Below are 24,084 nucleotides of genomic sequence, written 5' to 3'. Positions count from 1 at the left end.
TGCAATTGTTACAAGTTTCTTTTCTCTTCTTGATCTGACTGAATGAGATTAGACAAAATAAAGGAATGCTTCAAAAACAGGGACCTCATTATACTCACCTGTTACCAAACACTGCACTCAGCTCATCCAAAACATTGTTCAACTTCACCTGCAGCTCTTTGAGATGGTCACTTGCTTCTGCATCCAACTGCGGATGAAAGAAGAGGACTTAGCTTGAACCTAGAGGGCAGCCTGGTCTCCTTCACACTGCTCTTGTTCACTGTTGAGGCCACTCTTAAAAAGAGCAGGTGAACCATCAACAATGGACTTTGTCAGCTGGGATCCTCTCCACCACTGTCTCCTGCTGTTACAGAAGCTGTGAAATCATCAAAAGATATTTGCCCAAACAGCAGCAAGGCGTTGCCGCAGACTCCAATACCCTCACAGTCCTCTTACTTATATTTGCAGAGTTAAGAAAGTGAATGTGAACTCCCCATGGCCAACAGCATAAGCAAGCTGAGAAATTAGCAAATACTGTGTGTTACCTTGGGCTCATGGGTCATTTCATCGCTAAGTCTAGAAGGAGAGAGGACTGACTTATTAGACTGGATGCTATTTATTTGTGCGCTTCTCTGTGCATGGTCTTGAAAGATGCTATTTCACCTTCCACCCTGCTGTCAGTATTCAAAAGTAAGATTGACCCAGCCACTGCTCTCAGAAGACTGGACCCCAGCTATTCTGAAAATGTGTACACAATATAACAGCAAGAACTGTTATGCACTGATCACTTTTGGAAAGCATCGTCTCAGCTTTGTGTATTGAGTACAAACAGCTCTATTCTGACACTGATCTGGACAGCTTTTTCAATGCAACTATTCAGAGAAGACTTGACAAGAAAAAATTAAAAAGTGCCCCAAGCACTAAATGGATGCAGCTGATATGTTGGTATATGCTGTAAGAAAAGTGCTTGCTCCAGTATTACCAGCCCAAAGCTGTCTGTTTTTGCATTCAGCAGTGCCCTTCACTCCTGTTGTAGTCATCATTCCAGCATCAAAAGAGCCGATTGTGAGAAACCCACCTCTGTGTACACATAACACCTCATGTTGAATGCTTAGGGATCATTTGCTTTGAAAAAGCAACTTGGAAGACCTGTTTCTTTACAGGCAAGCTTCTTGTAAAATAAAAACCTTCCAGAAATGTTTGCACTTGGCATTCAGAATTTCAGCCTTACCTCTAAGGCAGAGTACCTATTTACCAATGTAATGGTCTAGATGGTTAACAAACAGTTCAGATTTTTACATTTTGTGTACACATACACCTGTAGAGGATTTGACCATGACAGGAGCACCCGCTATTGTACTCAGCACTGAAGACCTCTTTACAATTCTCACTGTCTGTTAGAGAAAGCTGAGCCTTAAGGGATTTGGAATTTGATCTGTTCATTTTCCTTTGGGAGCTGGTGTGGAAAACTAGCTCTCTATTAGGCACTTAAAACTGTGCTAATGAAACTCCTGGATCATTTAAAGAATAGGGGGAAAATAAGCAAACAATGACTACTTAAGCCTTATAACTTCAGGCATTGCTAGCTGTAGCTATTTTTCCTTTATTAAAGTGAATTCATATTCCTATTACCCTTAGAACTCACTACAAAGGCAGAGTAAAGCTAACATAATGCCAATCAGCACTCTTTCTGGCCAAACATGTAGGTAACAAAAACAAAAACAGCATCTGTTGGTGGTGGTTTGTCTTGCCCTTACATTTTCCTACCCTTCTCGTACTATGAGAAGGGATGAGTCACAAGTTGCCTGGTTCACTATCTGTAATTAAAAGTGCTGAACAGTCTTCTGGTTTTGGCCATTTCTGGTAGGTTTGAGGCAGAACCAGTTCAGGATCCATCCAAACATTTCAAGGAACTGCTTTTCCAGTTGAGGAGAAAGCAGAACAAAATGGAACAAAACAACAACAAAAATAAATTGGCATGAGACACCTGTTCCTCTCCGTTTGCTTCTTTATAAGCTACCAGAGGCATATGTACCAAGGTTTGGATGTCTGAGGTCAAAAGCAATAGCTGATCGCTCTGGTTCATGAACCATGCAATTAATGACTTGTTCTACCACGAGATGACGTAGACTGCTCACCAACAACCTCTGAGCTTCTCCTTGCTATTATACTTGTTGATTGCAATCTGATCTTCTTGGGAGCAGAAGAAAGGCTGATTGCCAGGGCTGGGACTGCAAGAAGGGACAGCTGGAGCAATGCTTTGCCAAGTGGATGAGCCCCATCATCTGTGGCTAGGAGCTGTTCCTCCTCCAGCACATCAACCCATAGCTCTCTGGGTGCAACTGGCAAGACAGTCGCACAGGTTTAACTTCAACGTGCCCAGCCTCATCCTCATGAAGCAAAGTCCTGGTGGTAAACATTCTTGTTCAGTAGTCACCAAGTTCTCTGCCATTCTAGAATGGTTGTTTTCTTCTGGGCAACTGCTACCACAAAAGGAGAAAGAAACTGCAAAGTATGTTCCTGATTGCTAATGCTTCGGTATTAACATGCTTTGACATGAAAGCAAACCTCAGAGAATTAACTGAGCATGATTGAAGTCCACTATGATGGGGCAAGTAGGTGTGCACTGCTGTCTCACATACATAAATTACAGAATCCCTATAACACCCTGTATGACTTCAAGCTGTTCTTTGCCAATATGGTGAAGCACTGATAACGGTGCTTAAATGAAACAGCATTTATTTTGCTGCTTAGCCAATGAATTCCTATCCTAGTCTATCAGCTACCACTGATAGCAGGAAATGCTACTTGGACTGCATGATAAAGCTGACAGGTACAGTAAAGCAGTAATATGCAGCTGGGTCACTGACATACGTCATGGCCAGACCATTTTCATTGGGTGCTAGAGCTCAGCAGGCTTATGATACCCATTCCGTGGGTGTATTGAAGATGATTCAGAGGAAGAAAGCTAATGAAAAGTTCCCAGTGCAAAGCATGGGACAGCACCAACAGTGAGGTGGCTTCTGATATCTGAGCAAATGTTCCAATTCCAGTGGAAATAAAGGCTGACACTTACATGATTCTGTGTTTGAGACTAAATGTATGGTACAGAAGACTGAGGTGCACATAAAACAGAGAAGCAGTAACTTTATCTACATTTCAGGGAACAAAGCAGGGTCTATTGATTTCCTGTGATTATCTGGGACTTGGCAGTTCACAGAAACTGGGCCTCAAAGTTTCATCCAAGCACATTCAAAGCAGGAACATCATGTCCTCTGATAGTTTGAAATGTGCCATTTACACTATTATGAACTTCATTTTAGACTGATCTTTATCTCATGGATGAAATGGAACCCAAAAGCCTAATAATTTGCTCTGATGGGTTTCCAGGTTCTTCAAAAGATGTCATTTGTTCTTCCTTGGTGTCTACACACAGTGATGAAGCATGAGCAACCAGAACTGGAAGGCTCTTCTGTAACTGGAGAAACACCTCTCTCTCCTTCAAGAAGGTTCAAGAAGTTAATCAATTCACATCTTAAAGTCAGAGAACCTGCGAATCATCAGGTTGCTGATATCAACAACCAAAGAATCTTGCCCTATGCTCTTGTAAAAAATAGAGAAGCTTTACACAAGATATTGGGTTCATCTGACTCCTGTTTGAGGTTGCTGGTTTTTGTTCTGCCTCTCCAGCTAGCTAGTGGGAGCTCCTTTCTGCAGAGCTAACTGTAGGGCAGTGAGCTCAGACTGAACTAAGGGGACTTGCTGCACGAAATTTTCATCCTCCTGCAGTGCTCAAGAGTAAGAAACCTGAAGAGCTGAATACAGGCAAGCTTTTCAAACACTAGAGTGGCCTTAGCTATGGCATATGGAAGGGTAATGAGGAGCAATCAGGAGATGCCACAAATCCTTTGAGAACATTCTTATCAAGTCTTGGCTGTTTTTAAGTTTTCCTATAATTTATTATTCAGTTAGCTAACTTCAGATTTAAAATGTGGGCTAACCCTGGCTAAGCATTAAGAAGAGAGTTTCCCAAAGCATTAATTGTACAGCTTAGCTTGTAACTGAAGGCATGAAAATTGTATGATGACAATCTGCCACTACTCAGTAGCTAATTCTCTGGGTTCCCTAGGCAGCGCTTCTCTCCAATATTCACCCTGCACACTTGACTTCAAGGCAAAAATGTACAGAAATGTTTTAATCTAGGCTTCCACAGCACAACTGCTTTTAATTTCACTGTTATGAGTTCATAACTCTCAAAAAAAATGAGCAAAATAATGGGCTACAGCAAGCAGTTTCTCACAAGCAAAATGAGAAAGGCTTATTCTAGTGTCAGAGACAGCACAGAGAGAATACAAGTCTGCAGAAAAACTGCAAAGGTGGATAGAACATGCAGGTGACGTTAGATTTCAGTAAGTAATATATGAATAAATAAATGGGACCACGGTCAAGCAAACAATAGCAATTAACCTATATAGCCCATTTTAGCAAAAAGCAACCCAGTTTCTGTCCAGCACTCATTGCTGACTCCACTGCCCATTATGCTTTTAAAGCCAATTATCACTCCATAGATTCTGCCCTTCCAAAACTGGCTTCAGAAACATATGAGAATGCTTTTGAGCCATGCTGAAGCTGTTTTGATCCTGTGAGATCAACATATACCAGATAGGAAATGAAAGTATTAATTATAAATCCTAAAAGTCATCTGTGTCTTCCTATGAACTAAAAATATATGTATATACACTCTGGGATCTCAAGTACAGAGCCAAGAGAATCACTCTGCAGAGTGCTAAGGTCCTGATGTCCTGACCCTTATGAGTAGTTCTGACTAGTAATGTTCATGGACCACAAGATGTCACACATTAAACCCAGATATAAAGTACAATTTTTGCCTTTTTTTTTTTTCTTTCTCTCTTTTTACCTTCTGCATACTACAGCTTAAACAAGAATGAGAGAAGTGGGGCAGAAGTAACGCTCCTCATTTGGGGTGCAGAAGGAAGGCACTCTATCACTATATCTAGGAGCCAAATTAGCTAAAATAGTACTGGGCAAGCACTTCTGTTTCTTGTTACAACATAACACTGCAGGGCAACTATGGGTGAGCCCTAGCTGTAGAAGCAAGAAAATGAGAGTTTTTTTGATTCACTGGCCAAAAGCCCCTAGGTAGCAGAGTTGTTTAAAAGCTTTCCAAAAGTGTGCAGTGCTAGTGTCCTGTAGAAGAAGATGTATCTGTGAATCAGAAGCAGATGAAGCCACAAGCAGCAATAACTGACAGCAATCCTCCAGTTCTGGCTTCCCACACGCTACACCTAACATACCCGTTGTAGGAACAACAGAATATTTGACACCCAGTTCTCAACAACACCTCTGAGAACACAAAAAGGTGAACAATTCAAGACAACCAGGGCATAACATTACGCTATTTTCTTAATCCCCCAAGGAAGCAGTTCCTTTTTGGTTAGAGCAGTCAAGAGGACAATGTTTACATTTGCACAAGCTGCGTGGTGTATAGATAAATATCAAATCTGTCACAGAAAGTAAACTGCCCCTCTTGAAGGAGAAGATAAAACTCAGATGCATTTCCAGCAGTGCGTTTTTTAAGCATTCCGTTTTCAAAGCAGTTGTCTCACCAGTTGACACTCACTAGGACAGGATCAATCTGCATCAGAAAAAGGACTACTCCAACTAGAGAGACCATATTTACTGTAGCAAAACAAAGGCTCTGGCAGATTTCAAGTCAAGAAGCAAAGTACTACTTTGTCTCCAAGAGTAAAACCCCTGGGAAGAGCAAACAATTCAGGCATCTAACACAACACAATTTATTTCTGGTGATCAGTGGCAGCCTAATGAAGTGGACAAGCAGCATTTGAAAAGAAAAATTCTTTCCAAAAAACAGCTTCTGAGCACATTTGCCAGGTTTCTTCCTACGTGTTTTACAGCTCACAGTCTGTGTTCCTCTCCCCCCTACACACCTTCGTTTTTTGTTTTTTGTTTTTTCTTTTTTTTCTTTTCTTTTCTTTTTTCTCTGATTCCACACAGCAGAGGAAACAGTGGACTGATACCTCTGTTTCACCTTACCTACCTCATGAGGAAGGTTTTAAAGGGCAGAATGCAGAGAAGAGGTTTAGGCTAGGAAAAGAAGCCAACTGTCTCATTAAATACTACCTTTTCCCCCACAAAGATACTATTTGACAGAGTATCAGGAGGTCCTTTCAATCTGAATTATAAGGAAATCCTACTTAATAGCCAGAACTATAGAAAAAATAGCAAATTGATTTCTTAAGGGAAATTAAGTGCACATGAATTAAGACGTTATAAACCACTTCATAAACGTGAAATCACAGATTTATTTTTTCCTGGGACAAAAAAAAAAGCCTTTATCTATCACTGCTATTACAGCTGGGAGCGTATCATTTTATTTCTTGATGTAACGCTAAGAAATTAGGATTGTTGAGAACCTTGCAGTTTTCTTTGCATCATGGGGTAGATCTTCTTAAAGAGATTTTTGCCACTTCATAGAATTCTGCCACTAAGCACAAGAAAGATTTGTAACAGCAGTACAAACAAAAACTGAGCTGCCCACCAAAGTGGATTTTTCTCTTGGCATACAGATCATAGCACATGTTCTACCACAACACAACGAAAGAGAATGCACTTAGTCTTAGAAAACTAATTTTTCCTAACATCAGTATCAGCAGCCTTTTCTCCATCTTCCTGAGTCTTGAAAAGCAATGAAAAAGAAAAAAAAAAACAAAAACACAGATTATATCAAAACAGAAACAGTGACTTCAGGGAGAAAACCCTTATTTCTGTGAAAATGGCTATCTCAGAACAAGAACAAAAACTAAGAATGGTATCTGTATTCATGGACACATCCAAGTATCCAGCAAAGCGTGAGTAGAGCTCATATACTTGCATGTCTGCAATATATTAGATATTGGACATTTAATGCAAGAGGCACCCACATTTATATGCTATGAAGAATGTCTTAATGTCAACAGCTCTCAGACCTGTGTGTCTTCCTTCAAAATTGAAGAACCATCAGCCATGCCTACATCCAGCCAACATGAGCCCAGTACATATCCTTTTTTTCCCCTCCTCTATACTATTCTGTATTTCAAAACTCATGCTCTTGCATCTTGTGATAAATTTAGTTGAAAAGTCTTCAGACATGGCTGCCTCCTCACACTTGTGAAAGTGCCAAATGTCACAGGGCTCTCCTTATGACTACAGCCTGCAAGTACCAGTATGACGCAAATTAGCTACTAACAGTGCAGTAGGAATGAGAAATGTTCAGTCTCTTAGCGCTCTTACCTCTTTACCACCCATAGCTTCAAACATCTTCTCTAGTTGCACTCTCAGTTGCTGGATGTTATTCATCAGGATGCAGGGCTGACGGGACAAAAGCAGATGCCTGTTACTGCTCAGGATGGCAATACATTTTCATGGGTGGTACAGGCTGTGCCTCAACACCCTCCCTCAGGTACCACCAGATCTCACAGATTCTCACAGTCAAATAGGAGGTAGGGCAAGCAAAAATTTCAGCACTCAGACCTAAAAAAAGTTAAGTCCTCCTTTCTCCAGCTTGAAATCAGATGGCCAGTTCCAGAAAAAAAAAAAAAAAAAAAAAAAAAAAAACAGATCAAGGAGCTCTTCACCATTGTACCTTTCTCCACAGTTTTACCACAAAAAAAGAATCAGTGCCAGGACAAAGTCCAACTCTCTCTACATCTCCTGCCATGCTATACAGTAGTCCTACCTATGTTGCCTTTGGCCTTTTAATGCTGTACTGCACTATCATGAGTGGTGTAAATCCCAGACCAGAAGGGGAACTGCCAGCCAGAGCTGCATTCAGAGACACATGTGGGTTCTGCCAGGACAAGACTGAGAGCAACAGTCAAGGGCAGCTTGAGCAACTTTCTTCCCTTTGTAGTTTCATTTCCCAGGACAGATGGGTGAGACACAAAAAAACATATGGGACAGAGCCAAGGTTCAAAAATGTTTGCTTTTTTATTTGTTGCTGCCTTTTTTTTTTTTTTAGTTAAATATCCTGAATTTTGGTTATTTTATTAAACAGTAAGATAATTTCATGGATACATCAGTAAACCAAGAGAGCTGCTATGTAATAGACCTAGAGGGCAACCTGTGTCCTTGTGCCTTTTTCTCCCCCTCCTTTTCTTCCTAAATCACCTCTGTGATGTATGACCCAGACAGACAGACTAGAAGTTAATTTCATTTGGACCTGACAACCTCCAAGCCCTGCAAATCACCTTCACAACCTAGTTTTATTTTATGGCCAAGCCAGAACTCAATCCACAAATGCCTAGGAACTGATGATGAAAATCAATACTGAAAATATTTACACCATTAACACAGTCAGGTACAATGCAAGAAAACTAGTTTTTGTTGTTTTTTTTTTTAATTATGATAATTATGTGAATCCCCAGAATGGAAGTGAAATTCAGCTGGACTTACCAGTTTCTCCTTGGAACAGTAGGATTGGAAGCTCTTGGACAGGATATCAGCATACTGCATCAGCACTTTCCCAATTGTCTGCAATGACAAGATGTGAGTACTATTACTTGTCCTCTAGCAAAACAGAAAATCTTCAGGAAATAAAACCAAAGCCAAAGACCATAGTTCTAAACATCATACTGTTTTGCATCCCACTACATGCAGACAGATAGCTGGATGGTAAGGTCCTTTTTACCTTAGCAAACCTCCTATTATAATGAGCAACGATGACAGGGTCTGGGCACTCCAGCTTCTTAATGATCTCAAAGCTCTGATTGAGCTGGGTGAAGACATCCACCACTGAGCAAGAGAACAGAGCATGCTCGGATGTTTGCTGGAACTAAAACAGAAGTACAAAGAGAGTCATTCTCAGATGCGAAGATCTGAAATGCACACATTTCATGCAGGTCTCAGTCATCTTTAGAGCTGGAGATGGGACAACTATACCAAAACCCACTTCTTCCTCAGAATTAGGCAAAAGCTCTCTAAAACGCCCAAAGGAGCTAAATAGCCATCTCTGTTGGGGCTACAGTTCACCATCCTTCACCAACTACAACATGAGAAGCATTAAGGAAATGTAGCATGATGCTGGAAACATTATTGAGATGCATGGCCTGCCTGTCAATTAACAAGGAAAGATGAGTGAAGAACTTTTAAAAACTGGCTTAAAATTGAGACATTAAAGGGAATGCTCACATTATTAACATCACAGCCTACAGTGCCAACAGTCACTAAAACTGGAAGGCTCTTACTTTCCATTGGGAATACTCAGCAAACTAAGAATAAGATTACTCTATATAGGGATTAATGTCACATTCTCATTGCATATATGCAAACTGCCTTACATTTCTATTGCATATCACACAAAGAGAAGAGAAAACACCAAGCCACTGGCTGACAAATTAACACCTGCGGAACAGAACAGACATATATGAATGATATGCATCTTGCACAACAACATTCTAACCCATAGAGGAAAGTCCTAAAATAAACAAGTTTTCCCAAATGTTCAGCATGCAAAAAGGGCTGTGTCATCCGCTTGTGTGACAGCTGAATTTACTGTGTTGTTATTTGGTTCTGGGCACTGAAGCATGCAGCACCAAGTCCTCCACTCAGAAACACCTACATACCCCATCTTTTTTATCTCTCTCCAGAGCACCATGCAGGAATTCTAAGGAAACATCTTCATTTTCATCCAGCCACTGCATCACGAACTGCTCAAACCACCTGCACGAGGAACAGGAAAGACAGGAAGTTACAGCAAGAAACACAGCATTCCAACCAGACCTCACCCCAGCGACATGCCCGTCCCTGCAGCACCCACCAGATGTTTAGGTAAACTAAATACCCTCAGAATAACATTTGCCCTTCCTCATTCACCACCATTACTGTCAGACAGCAGTGCTGTTTCAGCAACCCTTGTGTCACTTGGGCTGGTCCAGCAGAAAAGATAACCCAGCCTCTGCAGACTGCATGTCATGTGCTGTTTTTGCCTTTCTCCTCTTTCTTCTTTCTTGCTACCTTCCCTTCTTTTTCCCCCTTAGTACCTCCTTTAACATTTCATCACCTCATAGTATTTCTACTGTATTTTTTCCCTTTCACCCAGGTGCCAGACAGGACATGGGAGATCTCTATGCCCACTGTCTGTATGTGCCAAAAGAGACAGCACACTGTCCTGCTGCCCATTTGGGTCTGCCATCTTTCACATGAGATATGTGAAGGAGTATAAAGAGAGGAAAAAGAGTCTGTTTTCCAGGGCCCTTCAGCTATTTTATCCCTACATACAGACATACTTCTGGACTGCCACGATGGAGAAGTTTTCTCCACCTTAGTGCTGCTCTCCACTTCCCCACTCTAGAGCATCCTCCCATTTCCTTAGCTTGCTGATTGCACTGTGAGGATGTTTAAGATTATCTTCAGGTGATTACACAGCACATCCTCCAGGGCTTGCTGGAAGCTGGCCAGCCCTGTAAGCAGCATTTTGCTGTTTTTATTTTAAAGTACAAACTTAGTTCATGCAAAAAGTGCTAGACCAACAGCCTTGGAGCAGAGTTGAGTCCCCAGAGCATGCAAGTCCTGGAAGCAGGACAGCAAAGTTTGTCTCTGTTCCCTCTCCTTACTTGGGAGAATAAACTGAACGGTAAACCACATTCCAAGATGCTACTGCAACAGCCACTGCTGCGTCTTAGGGAGATGTCTCGCATGAAATGGCATCTGGAAGCACAAAGTACACCAAACAAAGGGCTTCTACACAATCCCACCTTGCCTAAAACAAACAGGCAAAGTGAGAAGTAGCTTCAGCAATGGGATCTTAGAGTTGGGCATGCCTCTGTTCTCTGCTCTGTGGGACATAAGCGCGTAGCACAAGTGAGATTATTTTTTCCTGTCTGTGTTTAAGTAACAACATAACACCTATGACTTTATTTAAATGTCTGTCTAGGATTCGATGTGTGCAACTGCAGCTGAAGCAAATCTTCAATTATTACTAAACAGCGTTCACAAATAAGGGAAAAAATTCCCATGCGTGATTTCAGTCCACACAAATGATTTTTATATGAGCTTCGCAGAAAATAACCTCCTCTTAACAGGCAGCTGTGTTCATCCGGATTGTGATAATTATGGGCCGAGTTTGCAAAGAACATGAAAGCATGTGCCAGACATGAGAGGGAGATCAAGAGCAAATTCACAGACAGAGCATACTAGATAGCCTTAAATGCTCTCTACACTTTGAAATATAAAGCACATCAATGCTAATATTGGAAACTGTAACAGACACAGTGTTAAATGTCAACAGCAACCTGTCCATGCAGCCTTATTTACTGTAGACAGTGAAAGTGGAACACTGTCATAGACATATGCACTTCCCATGTTCTTGAAAACTTCCTTCTAAATGAAAACTCAAGCTTCTAAAAATCAGTATATTTGGAAATTTGCTGAAATTTTCTTGCACTTTCCACATTTCACTTTTAATTACAACAGTATAGTTTGAAACTACAGATTAATCCTTAAAAAAGAACTCGGGCAGTTTACAAGGAAGCAACTACCCATCGTCCACCTCTTTCAGAGCTCAGAGACTGCAAGTCGCTGCTTCACACATCATTGCTCAACATACAGAAAATTACTTGTTTGTGCCAGAAGCCACAATTTTGGCTCTGAGAAGTAGAACTACTTCCTATCATTCACCCTTGGTTATTGCACCATATCTATAAGAAATGGCCATTCAGTGTTGAAAACAGTCATTGCAAGTTTTTATGGCTACCGTATGTTGGTGTATAATTGCATGAATTGCATAGGTATTTTACTGTTTCACCAAATTGTCTAGACAAAGATGGTAAGGAAAAAGGTACTGTTCATTGGGGTGGTTTTTTACACCTAAAAAAAAAAATAAATCATTAGCTCCAGAAAGAGGTTTAATACGAATGTTAAAGTGCAAAGTGAATCACTCAGCTCAGGTTAAGAAATCTGTAACTACATTTGCAAAGCCAGCCTCAACTTTGTCCTTTGTTGGCTAGCAGTAAAGCACAAAAGATATACATCATCTAATAAAAACTTCTAGTCCCTGGGCGCATTCAGGACTAAAACATGTTTGAGCTGTAACAAAAACCTAGAGTTATCTTAGGCCAAATATCCCTTAAAGTGTTTTACTATCAGTTCTTAGGCTGTCGAACAAGTAAGAAGGGACTTTGGGGACTACGAGGGCAACATATAAAAAATGATATCCAAAATAATGTAACACAGAAACTAATAAAAATAATTTGATTTCATGCAGAAATAGCTTCAAAATGTTGTTACACGGCATATATCTTCCTCTTCTCTGCTTCAATTATTGATCTAGAACCAAACATTGTAATGACTCACACACCAGCACACAAGGCAGAGGCTCATGGTGCTGTTTCAGAGACATTCTGTGCTTGCAGGGGTCGGCACAGCATGGCTTGAGTTGGCACAGCCAACATCTCCAAATGATTTTCGCACAGAAAACCCCTCACTCCTGCCTGCAGGGAAAGGCAGAAGTGCTTTGCGGCTAAATGAAAGTTTGCCTGTTGGTTGCACAATAGAAACATAATACAAAAGGCTCCAATTTCAGTTTGGCCATGAGCCTGGCTCCTGTGGTATTAGGCTTCACAGGTGAATTAATCTTGTTCATTTCTTGTGGTAATGTATGTGGGTACCCAATGAAAATTCAGTGGGCTTTGGCAAGCACAGAAGCATGAAGGCAGGCAGGATTTCAAAGAGTTGGAAAGGAAAATACTGGTTAATAAAGTGAACAAGAAGAGTAAGGCAGAATTTCGAAGGCAAGAAAGCTTTCCCCACTTCTTTACATACCTAAAAGGCTAGTGATTTTATTTATATTTTTTACAGAAACTGACACTTTACAGCTTTTATCTGGCAGCTAAAAACAAAGGAAGTTTTGAAGATTCACTCTCAGCTGTGTTCCTACTTCATTTTCAGAAACTGCTGCTGAATTTCAGAAAATAAAGGGAACATAAAGACTTCAACCTCAGCACTTTGGAGCCTTCACCTCATTCAATTGTATCCTAAGGCTATTAGAAATATGGTTTTGCACAGTTTCAACAAGAAATGCAAGTCTGTGGATAGCCTCTTGCCTGTTTATAAGATAAATATCTCTGCTATTTTCTGGAGAGAGGCAATTTATTTTCATCTGAGTTTACTGATGGGCAAACTTGATGTATGAACTCCTTTGTTTAAGGAAGTTTTAAGACTGTTTAAGTAAGCTTAAGGAAGCCCTTCTTTGTTGTGCAGGTGACGAAGCACTGGCACATTTTGCCCAGAGAGGCTGTGGAGTCTCCTTCCTTGGAAATCTTCAAAAGCCACCTGGACTGGTCCTGGGCAACCTGCTCTGGGTGTCACTGTTTGAGTTGGACCAGATGGACCCAGAGGTCCCTTCCAACCTCAGCCATTCTGTGAGTCTGTGAAGACCAAAAATAATTTGGATGAAGCAAATTCAAGTGTTGCTGTAAATGATATGAAGGGTGTATGTAGAAATAGGTGAAGGCCATGGTTGAAATAAACATCATTTGTGCCTGATAACATGTCTGTTGTACTAAGATGTAGTGAGATGTACTAACATGTAAGTGTACTAAGATCTAAGTGTGAAGTAACAAGGGAAGCCATTGGCTATACAAGTACATGAGCTCCAGTGCTCATATACACAAAAGCCAGCAGAGCAGAACAGTTTACAAAAGACAGCAAAACGAAACTGAACATCATTATCCCGATTATACAGGAGCAAAAAGGGATTAACAATATGTAATGGCTTGCCTAACACTGCACTGATTCAGAGGTACAAAGAGAACCAGGCTTCTGAGACTGTCGCTCCTGCACCCTATTCACTGAATGAATGCTTCTCACTGATCTGATTTGTTAAGCAAGGCCCATGGTCCAAGCTGAGCAATTACACCAACTGTCTCTCAAGTCTTATTAGCACGCAGATAACATAAGGCTTGTGCGCAGTGGAGGACGGGAAGAGTATTCAAAATACCAGACTGAAAACACAGTCCAAGCAAGATGTTTTTTCCAAGAGGGGCAAATGCAGAGTGCTGCATTTGGACAGCAGTAAACGGCCATATACCAGATGGCAAGAACAGGTAGGTAGGACACTGTCAAGGGTGCCTGGGGGCTGGCTTGTGACCTACTGGAAACATCACTGGTTGACAATATCACTGAAGAAAGAGGCTGCTATCATTGCAGTGTGCTAGAGCAGAGCACTGTCTGCAAGGCAAGGCCTAGATGAAACATCAGTGTCTAAGTCTAGGTGTTTTATGTCCAGACACAGACCAGCTGGAGAGATGTGAGTAAACCTTACTTAGAAGAAAAGCTAGGAACAAATGGGAACAGGCAAAAGACTGGGAAGGGATATGAAAAGAACAGATAGCTCTTGTAAAATTGAGCCTGTTTATATCCTGTCCATGCCCTGGCTGGTAGGACAGGATATAGTAAGTTCAAGCTGAAGTAAGGAAGATTTAGAGGGGAAGAAGGTGGAGTGTGTTAAACCCCCAAAACTCAGTGGAGAGATAAGAGTGAGATGTGGAGCAATCAAGCTTCTGAAAACCAGTTAGACAAATACCAGTCAGAAACAACCTAACAGCTTTTGCCTCAGGCCAGGAAAGGAGTTCAGTTACAGTATTCTCACCAGGCTGATCAGACAGCTTTCTGGGCTCATTTTTTTTTTTTTTTTTTTTAAGTTAAATAAAGCTTGCTAACAATTGCTTAGAGCTTAAGAACAAGAGCTTATTTGACATTTCTAACTAACTCACCTGGTCCTGTCAGAAACCGAAAACATTATCTTTACTTACAAATTCTGGTGTGTGTGCATGCATGACACATCCATACACAGATATGCAGACATTCATACAGATAAAGTTATATTTACTAACATAAGAACACAAGCACCCATCTAGAAGTCTGCTGTTTAAGAACTGGCCATTTTTCACATTGCAAGCACAAAAACCCACATCGTTTAAAAGACTGCCTATGCCACTGCTAAACATTGAGATATTTGGAAGACACTGTACAATTAGGAATTGAATTGTGTCAGGTACAGGGGTGCAGAACACCAGAGGGAACAAAGATCACAGAATCACAGAATTTTCTAGGTTGGAAGAGACCTCAAGATCATCGAGTCCAACCTCTGACCTAACGCTAGCAGTCCCCACTAAACCATATCCCTAAGCTCTACATCTAAACGTCTTTTGAAGACTTCCAGGGATGGTGACTCCACCACTTCCCTGGGCAGCCTGTTCCAGTGCCTCACAACCCTTTCAGTGAAGAAGTTCTTCCTAACATCTAACCTAAAACTCCCCTGGCTCAACTTAAGCCCATTCCCCCTTGTCCTGTCACCAGGCACGTGGGAGAACAGATGCACATAAACATAGAAAATAAGCAGCAAAGAAATGTTGTATTTATATAAAGGCAGCCACAGGAGAACCAACTGAATACCCTTAAGATAACCCAAAGAAGAGGGATAGTGAGGATTTACTACAGGAGACACAACACACTCACCCTGGATATTCAGGCACTTTTCCCTTGAAGGCAGGCAGATCACGAACATATTCGTTGTACAGCCACTTCACTTTGAAGTGTAAATTCATATAGTCTGCACTTTTACACAGTCTGTGTTTCTCATGCTCTGCAAGGAAGGAAAAAATCAGTTAGGTCTGAATTTACCACCACCAATGCATCAGGCAGAGGAAAGCCTTATAAAGCATGTCAGTAGCATTCACTGGTTTTGAGGGTGAAGCATCTATAGAGCCACAAAATCTTCATGACACGGGATTTTGGCAGTAAGCAGAGGTTCTCAGTGGTTGACAGGTGGGGCACCAGAGTCTGTTTTTGTGGTTCCAATTCTTACTTCCAATTGTTGAATACCGTTTGGTTGTCAAGGAAATAAAAAGAGAGCAGTCTTTTACAGCCCTTCCATTTAACATATGACAGTCCAGATTTCATCTACTGCAGTAAATAAATCCAGAAAAGTGTAACTGTTCATTCTTGGATATAAACAAAGTCAATACAAATATATTACACCACATTCCCTAAGAGACAATAGTAGAAAGAATCAAGTTCTTTAGAGTTTGAACATGTCTATCACAAGCAAGTTTAGACCGGTTGTGAAGCTTTACACAAGTCCTCTCCAAGTATTTTCACTAAAGCACTGAAATACCCACCCTGTCCAACTTTAACTAGCAATGTGAAGACTGAGAAACAGTAGATATGAGGTCAGTGGTCACTGGAGCAACTTTGATATCATCTTTACCTACAACCAAATTCTCAATGATGCAAGTAGAGTTGTAGTAATAGCCTTCTCATTTCCTGTACCACAGAAAAAGGTAACATGTAGACAGAAATATTCCATTTCACATCCCAAATAAGGCAACAAATCTTTCTCTGGTATCATAAAGAGCTCCCAGGATGGTCATAGCATGATATTTCATTTCCATGCATCCTGCTGAGAGCTTGCGCAGACAGCTTCTCACCACCAGCTTGGTCTCAAGTAGTTACCATTATTTTACATTACACTTCACATACAGGTTACCTTCCCGCAACAAACGCATTTGAAACCCAAAAGAGTTTATTTGCTCTAAAGCAGCATGTGGACTGCCTGCACTTGCACATTACTGTGCATGAAAAGCACCATCACTATATGTATGGCAGGTTAGCAAGTCAACTGCTAAGGCCTTTAGCACGTAAGAAACTACACAAGAGCTGGAGCATTCTCTGATCCCAGTTAGGAGAAATTAAATCAGTTCCCTTCTGAAAGAGAATGCCTTGCTAATATGTACTGTCTTCCTGAGTTCAGTCCACTGAAGCAACCCACATATAACCTAGGTGAGCTGAGCCTCTTCCTCTTGCCAGTTCATGTTATGTCTATGCACCGAGGTTATGTCTGGACAATGCAGTTCTTCCCTGTGCAACGCACATACCTCCACAATGCGACCCTTTTCATGCACACCTTCACTGCTAAAGCACTTGCCATACTCAGACCTACATTTTGCAGAAATCATCTGCTTGGACTACCGCTCTCCTTTCTCTCCCACAGGAAACAAACATATGCTTCACATCTTTGCTCTCAAGGACCTTCACAGCCTCTATCCTCACCACCATCTTTCAGCTGTTGACTCCCACCCCTCATCAGCCCACAATTCCCATTTTTAACATACTTGTTAAGTTTCCCAAAAGCACCCCCAGGCTTCCTCCATGTCACCCCTCATGTACTTACAGACAGCTTTTTGTGTGGGTACACAATAAAACTCTTTAAGGACATTACTGCTAATATGTACAAACAGGATCTAACTACGTCAAAAATTGTAAGTCTCTCAACTTCTAATGGCTTTAATCTAGTACCTTGGTGCAAGTATCCAGTAAGTGGGTAAGAATATGTGAACAATACATGCTAAAGACATTTATCATCAGAACACATGCTTTAATGATATATCATGGTTACAGTTTCCTAAGCAGCTACCTGACAGACAACCTTACAATATTTTCATGTAAATGTGAATTCTTGCAGCTATTTCGAAACATTAAAAAAACCTTTCACGTTTCTTTTGAAGCTTCAGTAACATGCACAAGAAGAAAGGCCAAATAAATTATGAATTATCCAACTGAAAATACAAAAAAAAAAAAGGACCTTCTCATGCATAATTACTCTACAAGCCTTGTCAACTCCCGAAGCAATGGAAGACTCCAGTGAGTTGACTGCAAACCCCTTTAACAGCATAACACAGATTTCTTTCTAATTCTTCTGATTCACTTTTAGCAGATCCGTACGGATACAATCTCAAAGAAAAAAGGAAAAAAGAAATATATCCTTTGTTTAAAAGAAATTAAAACGTGCAATATCTGAGATGCATTAACCCCAGGGAAGATGATTCAATGGATAAAGTATTTTACATGTGCTACTACTTCACACATACTGTGATCTATTACTCTCCACAGTGAATTTGCTTTTATTGGAAGCTGAGGAAAGTACATTCATGTTTTTCCTCAAAAAATTTAACATTCTTTTTGAGCACTAAGGAAGTATGTCCCTAATTTGGTGTCTGAACTGCTGATCTCCCTGTAGAGCAACTGCAATAGAAAATGCTAAGTCCTCTCTGCAAATGTAAAACTGGAAACAAGCAAAGCAATAACCATACCCACGCTTAACTCCCTCTGCAAGGGTGAGGAAATCAATGGACAATTAAAACTTCATTAACTTTGATACGTGCAAGATCTGTTCTGCATGGTGAAAGAGCTGCTCCTGCAGAGGGAAGGTCTGACTCAGAGGCTGGCTGCACACCATGATGAAGGCATGGCTTCATCCAAAAGTCAATCTCCCCGCAAAACTAGGGAACCACCACCTTCCTAAGTGCCACTTACACTGAAGCCAGCAGCCCCCGTGATTGAAGTATAAATCACATCACCACCGTGTGAAAGGGTGGATATGTAGCTTTAATCACTCAGGACAAAACAACAGATTCACTGTGACGTGCTTTACAGCACTTAGGTCAGAATCTCGTAGGGAGTCTTTGAGCCCTGTTTTTTAATGTCATGCACATGACAAGCCAAGTTGGCCATCAGTAATTATTTTCTGAAATTCTCCTAGCGTTGATGTTAGCTGTCAAAACATGACCGTGTGAATGTAACAGTGGTGGATGTAACAGCAGCAATGTATAAACGTTGTAGGTAAAAAAAGTTAAAAGGACTCAAATCACATCTATTTCAATTAAGCAGTGCACTAGAAACAATTAATTCAAACCTTTTCCTGAAGTAGGATATTCAAAACACTACTAAGCAGCAGAGAAGGAAGATGCAAAGCAACCAGAGAAGCAAAAGCCCATGGACTGCTGCTACCTAGCCACCTATGCAGTAGAGGCTTGACAACAAGGGGACAAAACTACAGAAAAAAGGTAAAAGAAAAGGGAGCTCTTACCACCATAAAAGAGAACTTTACGTATGCGAAAGAAAGGTGGGGCTTGTAACAGAAAAGACAAAAGTGAACTATAACATCTCAAACATGCTGGAGCACAAAGAAAGCTGACAAAGCCCAAAACCCACTCAACTCCAACAGCTTACAATATCCATCTTCCACTCTTCAATGGACTCCATATGGTTTTGATCACCTCTCTCTTTGGTAAGGGAAAGTTTAAGAGCACTTGAAGACAACACGAAAACATGCCAACTTTCTAAAATTTCACTTACACCTTTCACCCAATGCAATTTGCGTTTCAGACCCTCAGATTAAAACACATTTTAGAAAAAAAAATAAAGTGAGGAGCATAGGAGCCATCACTCTTAACACATTTATTTTCTGCTGACTTTTAAAGAGCTATGTGGCAGCAACAGTGAAAGTGCACAGATATTTTGCAGGACCTGCTGGTATTTTACCTTCAAAAGACCACAGATTTCTGTAATTCTCTTACATTTCCTCAGTAGATTTAATCTCCAAACAGTCTTCTCCGGAGAAGAGCTTTTAGGGTCACTGAGGCCATATTATTAAGGTATTAATAGGGAACTGCTTCCTAGCAGCATGCTTTTCAGTGTCATGGCCAGTTCTATTTTTGAATCAGAGAACAGGACTTCCACCACATCCTTAATCCATAGGCCAGCAGTCCGCCCTCTGTGGATTTTTTTTCCTGATCATCAACCTACTTTCCCTGTGTTAATTTCTAGCAAATAATGATGAATTCTTGCAAAGAAACTCTAATAGGTACTGAGTCTGTTGAAGTGTTAATACTTTTAGACAGCTGGCATCTGTGTGTGCATTTAATCCCCCTCCCCTCATTATAAGTGAGATTGTGGCAGTATGATTTATTTCAATCCTGCCTGCCAAGGCTACTCAGTCTCTCTTCCTACCAGTTATTAACACCAATGTGTCCAAAATAAGATGAAATGCTGTTAGTAAGGATGATATCAATTTTCTATTACTGTCATTTAATGGTTTCCTAATAGAGGGAGAGCAGAATCCTTCTTTGCTTGGGAAATCGGTGCTTTCTGGGTCACAGAGGCTTCACACAGGATGGTGAGAAAACTAGTTAACTGCAGTTTAGTTTCATCTTCCAGCCCAAAGTGGGTTCACATGGAGGCTATCCAGATGTCGAGCACCAGTCAGCACCCCAGACGTGGAGTTAAGGACAAGGCTTGGAAAAAAAACACACTCTACCCTATTACAGGGTAGTGTGATCTTACCAGCCAAATCTGGGACACAAAAACTTCTCTATCTGATCTGCTTCACCCTCGGGCTGACGGGGAACAAGGGATACTCATGAATGCCTCCCTCTGTACTGCCTTCACCAGTGAGGATGGAAGGGCCAGGTCTGCTGTTCACAGTGCCCTGAGCTGTCACTCCTTTTTGGGGGGAGGAAAACCAAAACAGACCTGGTAGATCCTAGAGCTTCTGCTGTGTCTCAGCATCTGAGTCTCCTTAGGGGAGATGATGACTTTGCTTTTGCTGAAAGCAGGTGCCCTTCTCATAAGACTACAGATTTAGTGATAGAGACGCACAGAACAGTAGAGAGTAGTGCAGTGCACTGCTCCTGAACATTAGCAGTTCTGTATTGCCATGCATGGACTGCTCAATGCACAGGAGGTGAGCTCCAGCTGGGAGAGGCATGGTTAGCTGCCACTGGCAGTGAAGAAGGTGTAGCCAGGTGCTGCTCTGCAGCTCAGAGAAGCGATTTCCCCCCTGAGCTTTGCACCTCCCTCTCACTGAGTATTACAGAGCAACCAGGCCTATGCCCCTCCTACACTAAAGCTATTGCATGACATTTAAGTTGGAAGCAAATTTACTGATGCTACAGAATAAAAGGGCCACCGATCCCCAGTGTCATCCCAGCCAGGAGGGAAAGAATAATGCCACACATGAACTTGGTGTTCTGCCCTCAGCAGTTAGTCCCTTGGATGTTATCAGCAGCCTAATGCCTGTGACCCAACAAAGGGGCTCTCACCCAGAGCTGCTCAGCATATTGGGTACCATCAAAAAACAATTAGATATACTCATCAGAACAGGAGTCTCTTAAGCTGCACATAACCTCCATTTCTGCAGCAGTAGTACAGTCTTCTGAGTCTTTGCAGATCTGCTCATCACTGGCATAAAACTACAGGACACTAACGCTAACGTTAGCAACTACATCCAAAGTACTAAAACTACAGGTGCTGAACGTCTTTGCCTACTTAAAACTATATACTCTACCAAAAAGCACAAACTTACCACTTGGTGAGGTGAATGAGCTCATGTTATCCAGAACTTAGGAACAGAACACAAGGGAAAACACCATTAATAAAGTTAGGAGCAGGTATTATATTCTGGGTTCATGTGCATGTATCTCCACAAAACAGATCAGCTTTTGTTGCAGAGAGCACCTGAGGCATGCAGATGTCAGAACATACCAGAAGTGTGCCCAGGGACTACTCCACAAACTGGCAAAGACAGGAATTTAAAACTCTTGATGCAGTTAAACTGGTAGAGAAATTAGTGACTCAGACTGAAAAATGACAGAGACAAGAGTTGATGACAGCAAATCTAATCATCATCCTTCACATCACTTAATCTGTTTCCTTTAATCCCTTTTCCTCCTTTTTGTTTAAAAAAAAAAAAAAAAAAAAAAAAAGGCAGTGAGATAATCCAATCATGTATTTAAAATACATGTGGTGAAGTCCATAACTGAATTATTGTAGAGCTTGTTCTAAAGGTTATGTTCATAAGTTTCTGGAGAGCAACGCAGTGAGAAAACATGCTCAACTCAAATGGAATTCTGCACCCTGAGGATTTTCTTGAATATATATTTGGAATAGACGCACACCTCAGCAGACTCTATCATTGTTCAATCCTCCTGCAGGACTTGCACAGTTACGGTAGAAACATACACAAGCACCCCACGCAGTTTTTCAGCTTTTGTTCAAAATGCAAAACCTTTCCCATCCATCAGATGCCTTTGTGTCAACCCTTCTCACCAAAAACACTCTGAGGAGGGATGCTCTTTTAACAACTATTTGATATGCACCAATGAACTCACACGTGGAAACATTACATCGATCCCTGTTCAAAGAAGCTCACAACTGACCAGAAGTGTATCAGAAAAAGGTAGAATAAGCCCAGATGCACAAGGGAAGACAAAACCACCGGGAAGGTCTAAAGGGGACAAGGTATGAGATGTGAGCAGAGAAAACCTGGGAGGCAGAGTTAACCTTGGCACTGGCAATCAAATAAAGCCATTCAAAATGGGAAAAAAAACTGTCAGGTTCATGCAATCAGTATTTTTTTTTTTTTGCAGATGCATTTTAGATGCAATGGGGTAAGGGATTCTTAGGAAAAGAAGGCAGCAACTAGATCTGGAGAACTGCAGTTCTCTTGGCTGGTAGGAAAGGAGTTAAATAGGGCACTTTCAACACCTAGAAGTGCAAAATGAATTCCTGTGGGTGAGTGTACAGGGCTAAATAAGAACAAAATGGAAAGGGGAGCCTAAAGGGTTTGCAGGAACAAATGGTTTCTAGAGAAAGCGAACATGAAGTAAGCATAGTTGCCTTCTTTCTAACACGAGCCAGCAGTGCCAGACACTACAGAAGAGACACTTTGATGCAGTAGGTCTTGGCCCCTTTCTTTCTAATGTCTTGTTCTTACATCAACATGATCTCACAAGAGGAAGACACTGTGGGGTACAAGCGTGTATCAAAAGTTCCTAACACCAAAAATAATACTTTTCATCTAGATCTGCATCCTGCTAAACTCAAGCCTAGAGCTTGCATAAGGTGTCCTCACAGCACATTGACAGAGACTAAGAAATAGATGGAGTCAATCTGCTTTACCTACAGAGAAACTCCATGTTTTGGTGTTGGTTTTTTTTTAGCGGTCTGAAATAAGAGTCTGACTTGACCAGGTTTTGGAATATGAACTACAGCTAGCATGCTGTAAGCACCACCAAACACTTTTGTTTTCTTAGACTGTCACCTTAGGGATGATTATAAACACTTGGGCAAAATATTGAGAAAACAACTGCTGCCACAGTTGCAGAGAAATTAGGAGCTGGAAACTTTCTGAACCTCGTAAGAAGCAGTCTGTACTCTGCAAATAAACTTGTAGGTCAAAAAACAAATTCAGAAATTGTAATGAACTAGTAGAAGAGTGGCAGAATTTCCTTCTGGGAGTTTGTTGGGCTCTACACATGCCTACCCTGTGTTCAGAAACAGTAAAATTCCTCTTTTACTCTGAGTCTGGTGGAATTATGCCAGGACTCATTTAACATGAAGATGTCTGCAGCAGGATTTATTCTAGCACAACATTTCCACCAGCAGCATAAACAGTTTACACTGTATCATCCAGAGACACGAGTGTCCACCTGCTGCTCTAGGCTTTTCTACCATTGTACACTGCAGAAAGAAGATGCTGCTGATCTTAACCATCATAGCTTCAGTCCAAAGTGAAATTCTAGTTTCAAAGCAGCTGAGACAACAATAAATAGCTTGCAACGCAGCCTGACACAAGGTCTAGAGACCATGTCATGCAGTTTTCAGTCTCAATTTTCATCCACATCTGTCCATAAAAAAAAAAAAACAAAAAAAAAAACATAAGAAATCCCTGCTCCAAACAGTGGTGCTACTAATGTGCTTAAGCCTCAGTTACACTGAATAGATTGAGACCTAGAGGTCAGCAGCAAGTCAGCTGGCAGCAGTGAGAAATTCTCTTACCTTCCATGGCATATTTCATATCCTGGGCAAAAAGACTCCACATCACCTCTGCGCTGATCTTACCAACAGCAAGCTCCTGAGGAAACCTGAGGGGACATTTCAGAGAGGCTTTGGCATTTATCCAAGCAAAGGGTCCCTCTATACTCAGTACCGAACTGATCTACAAGCTGAAAATCTCAACATTACAGATACTTCCTTCACCCAAAGAAATGACCAGCTAGATTTTGGAGATCGTGGCCTCAAATGCGTGGCAAAGATTAAGCAGACTGAAAACAGCTTTGCTGTTGAGATTCATTTTAACTCACGTCCACCCTGGATATCTCCCCTAGAACAGACATATAAAGTAATTTGGAGAATGTGATCCCAATGCACCTTGCATCTTTTTCACTTTGTTGTTCTATTTCAGCATTT

At 41.2% G+C, this 24,084-nt stretch overlaps 1 protein-coding gene across 3 annotated transcripts in view; it reads right to left on the bottom strand.

The window, feature by feature from the left end:
- LOC309889908 (protein unc-13 homolog B) overlaps positions 1–24,084 on the bottom strand; it is a 213,551-nt gene that overhangs the window by 28,361 nt on the left and 161,106 nt on the right. For all 3 annotated transcript variants that reach the window (XM_082783101.1, XM_082783102.1, XM_082783103.1), the window contains 7 exons: positions 23,674–23,759; positions 15,514–15,640; positions 9,621–9,717; positions 8,687–8,830; positions 8,452–8,529; positions 7,291–7,368; positions 99–187 (listed from right to left, as the gene is read on the bottom strand). In XM_082783101.1, coding sequence (XP_082639227.1) covers positions 99–187; positions 7,291–7,368; positions 8,452–8,529; positions 8,687–8,830; positions 9,621–9,717; positions 15,514–15,640; positions 23,674–23,759 — 699 coding nt within the window. The remainder of the gene's footprint in view (positions 1–98; positions 188–7,290; positions 7,369–8,451; positions 8,530–8,686; positions 8,831–9,620; positions 9,718–15,513; positions 15,641–23,673; positions 23,760–24,084) is intronic.

This window comes from Aythya marila, assembly GCF_965140915.1.
Source record: "Aythya marila genome assembly, chromosome: Z".
NCBI classification, from domain to species: domain Eukaryota; kingdom Metazoa; phylum Chordata; class Aves; order Anseriformes; family Anatidae; genus Aythya; species Aythya marila.
Note: the sequence above shows the minus strand (reverse complement) of the source record. Positions and strands in the feature narration are given on the sequence as shown.